Consider the following 2,613-nt stretch of genomic DNA (forward strand, 5'->3'; position numbering starts at 1 on the left):
TAAAATGTACTTCACCCGTTTTTTTCTCCATAGCACTTAGCACACATGGTGCTTGGAAAGCAAAGAACTGGTGTCTTTTCTGCTCTGCATAGGTGCAACATCTCCCAGAGGGGCCCTTACCCTGGGATCCAGCATGGTAACAGATCTCCAGATGCTTAGGGATTAAGTGCTCCCTCTAAAATGCTTTTCAGATTGGAGGCAAGATCTATCCATGTTCCAGTTCCCCCTCATGTATTCTGTCCGCCTGGGGTTGTCTGCATGTGCCAAGACAAACCCCTGCCTCCTGGCAGGGAGCTATCAGGTTGGAGATACCCTGTCTGCCCAGGTCTGCTGGAGCTGGTTGAGAAGAGTTGGTAGCAGAGAATCCAGCACAGCCAAACCCCTCCAAGAGCATCTTAGCCCCCTGAGGAGAAAGCAGGACATGGATCAGTCTCACCCACCAGCAAACAAAGCCCCTCTGTGCACTCCCATGCTCTCCAGGCTGCGCCTCACCTGTGGTCCAAAAGCAGGAAGCCCTGGTCCTCCAGCTCCTTTACTTCCTCTGAGGCTCCAAATGCATCCCACAGGCTCAGGCTGGGAGCAAACTGCAGCCAGTGCTGGGGGGCAGAACAAAGAGAAGTCCACTAACTGGGGTTAGTTTCATCGGAGGGTAGGAAGAAAGCCTCCCTCAAGGCCTGGGTCCTCCCTGAGTTGGTTCCCCTTCTGCAGAGTCAGGCACAGCCTGGAGATGGGTGCAGCAGGCAGCAGAGCCGAACGGAGGCATGGGCAAACCAGGTGGCTTCCCAGGGGCCCAGAGAGAAATCATCTCTGGTGAAGCGGGGCCAATACTAAAAAGTTCACTCAGGGCTGCCAGGATTCTAGGTAGGGGACTGGCAGGCAAGCTCAGGATGCAGGGAGAGCAACCAGCTACATACGCAGCTACTCATTCAGTAGCTGACCTGTTTGCACCTCCAGCAGCTGGCTCCAGAAGAGCAGCACACTGTCTATGGGGCTGAGCTATGCCCATTAAAGAGAGGAGGCTGGATAAAAGCCCCTTAGGCTTCCACAGCCTGCAATCCTGGGAAGTGTCTGCATGGTCCACTGAGTAATACACCTACCCCAATGGACCAGAACTGAACAGACAGTGGAGTCTGAACTTCCCTACTCCCCTCCCAGCCCCTAAAGTCAAGGTGGCACCAAGGCTGGATGGCACCAGACAAGGTCCCTATATACCAGGACTGGTGTATTGCCCAGGCAGACCCTGCTGTGCCAGGCAGCAGGGTTGTATTACTGAGTACACTCTTATTTCAGGAAGCTAGTAAACAAAGACTCCCTCTCAAGATCTTAGGATACCTCATGACAATGCTTAGAGGAAGGGATGGCTCAGGAATCCCGACCAGCAAACAAATGTCTATCAAGAGCCCCAGTAAAACTGGCTGCTCCATGCAGAATCCTTCTTTGTGCAGCGATTAACTACTGGGAAGCCACTCCCCTGCCATGAGATCCACACTCGCAAACCTTGCTCCCCTGCCCCAGCCTCTGAACAGGCTGCTGCAGCGGAGACCTGTCTCTCACCTGGTGCGTGATCCCAACATCCGTGCGGAGCCCCAGAGCCAAGATCTCCTCCAGCCTACAAGAGAGGGAGATGCTGGGTGACTATGCAGCCTCTAGAGCTACAGAGAGGGCTCCTGCACGCGAGGCTGAAGGTGCAGCAAGGCCTAGAAGTACCAGAGCACAACAGGGGAAGCTTCATGAGCCAGAGCTGGCAGGAGCATCTTAGCATCAAGCCCTGCAGTTGTAGCTCAGCCATGGTCTCTTGCTCTGGAACGTCCCCCCATAGAGGAGTCAGATGCCACCCTGGCAAGGGGCCACTTTATCCTGCCCATACTCACACATCCAGTGGGTTCTGCGCAACCCGCTTCCTGGTCCCGTGTCCCCAGGCCAGCACCTCCTTCATCCAGTTGTCCGGCTCCAGGGTCTGTATCCGGGCCTCCCGAAGGCTCGCACCGCTTCCTCGGGGCACAAACCTCCCGTGGGCTCCTGGCACAGAGACAGGCCTTCCTGCAGCATAGCTCCCTCCCTCCCAGAGCTCGTCACACTCATGCTCCTCCTTGCCACGCTCCTGTCTCGTGTGTCAGATCCACAGGGCTGAGAGGGAGTGGGATATGAAGCCCTGGCAGAGTAGATCACCACCCATGGCACCCAGACAGTCAATGCTGGGAGCGAACTCAGCTGGGGGAAAGAAGCAGGGACAGACTCCCTCACAGCAGCTCCTGGCAGAGGCAAATGGGGATCCCATTAGCTAGGCTGCCTCCCAGCCCTGTGCATCCCCACCTTGGTAATACCCCAGGCCTCCTAACTTCCTAGCAGGTGAACTCACCTGGCCCAATCCCAATGTACTGGCTGCCCTGCCAATAGGACAGGTTGTGGGTGCTGAGTGCGCCCTGCAGGAGAAGATGGTACAGGGTAAGCCACAGAAAGTGATGGGGTCTCTTTGGACCGCAGCCCAGAAGGAGCTCACACCCTCCCAGCAGTCACAAAAGCCCCCAGCTTGGCCACCCCTCCCAGGCAGAGCACCCAGCCAGGCCTGCCAAGGAGCGGGACTCACGTTCCTGGCAAAGTTGGAGACCTCGT

At 56.5% G+C, this 2,613-nt stretch overlaps 1 protein-coding gene across 1 annotated transcript in view; it reads right to left on the reverse strand.

Annotated features, from left to right (window-relative positions):
- The window catches only part of RSAD1 (radical S-adenosyl methionine domain containing 1), a 9,406-nt gene continuing 6,793 nt past the window's right edge, over positions 1 to 2,613 (reverse strand). Inside the window, exons 5-9 of the mRNA XM_019515195.1 lie at positions 2,360 to 2,423; positions 1,872 to 2,019; positions 1,555 to 1,609; positions 493 to 596; positions 1 to 403 (exon numbers count right to left, since the gene is read on the reverse strand). Of these exons, the coding sequence (XP_019370740.1) occupies positions 298 to 403; positions 493 to 596; positions 1,555 to 1,609; positions 1,872 to 2,019; positions 2,360 to 2,423 (477 nt within the window). The 3' untranslated portion in view covers positions 1 to 297. The remainder of the gene's footprint in view (positions 404 to 492; positions 597 to 1,554; positions 1,610 to 1,871; positions 2,020 to 2,359; positions 2,424 to 2,613) is intronic.

This window comes from Gavialis gangeticus, unplaced genomic scaffold (assembly GCF_001723915.1).
Source record: "Gavialis gangeticus isolate Ggan-Ray unplaced genomic scaffold, GavGan_comp1, whole genome shotgun sequence".
Lineage (NCBI taxonomy): Eukaryota > Metazoa > Chordata > Crocodylia > Gavialidae > Gavialis > Gavialis gangeticus.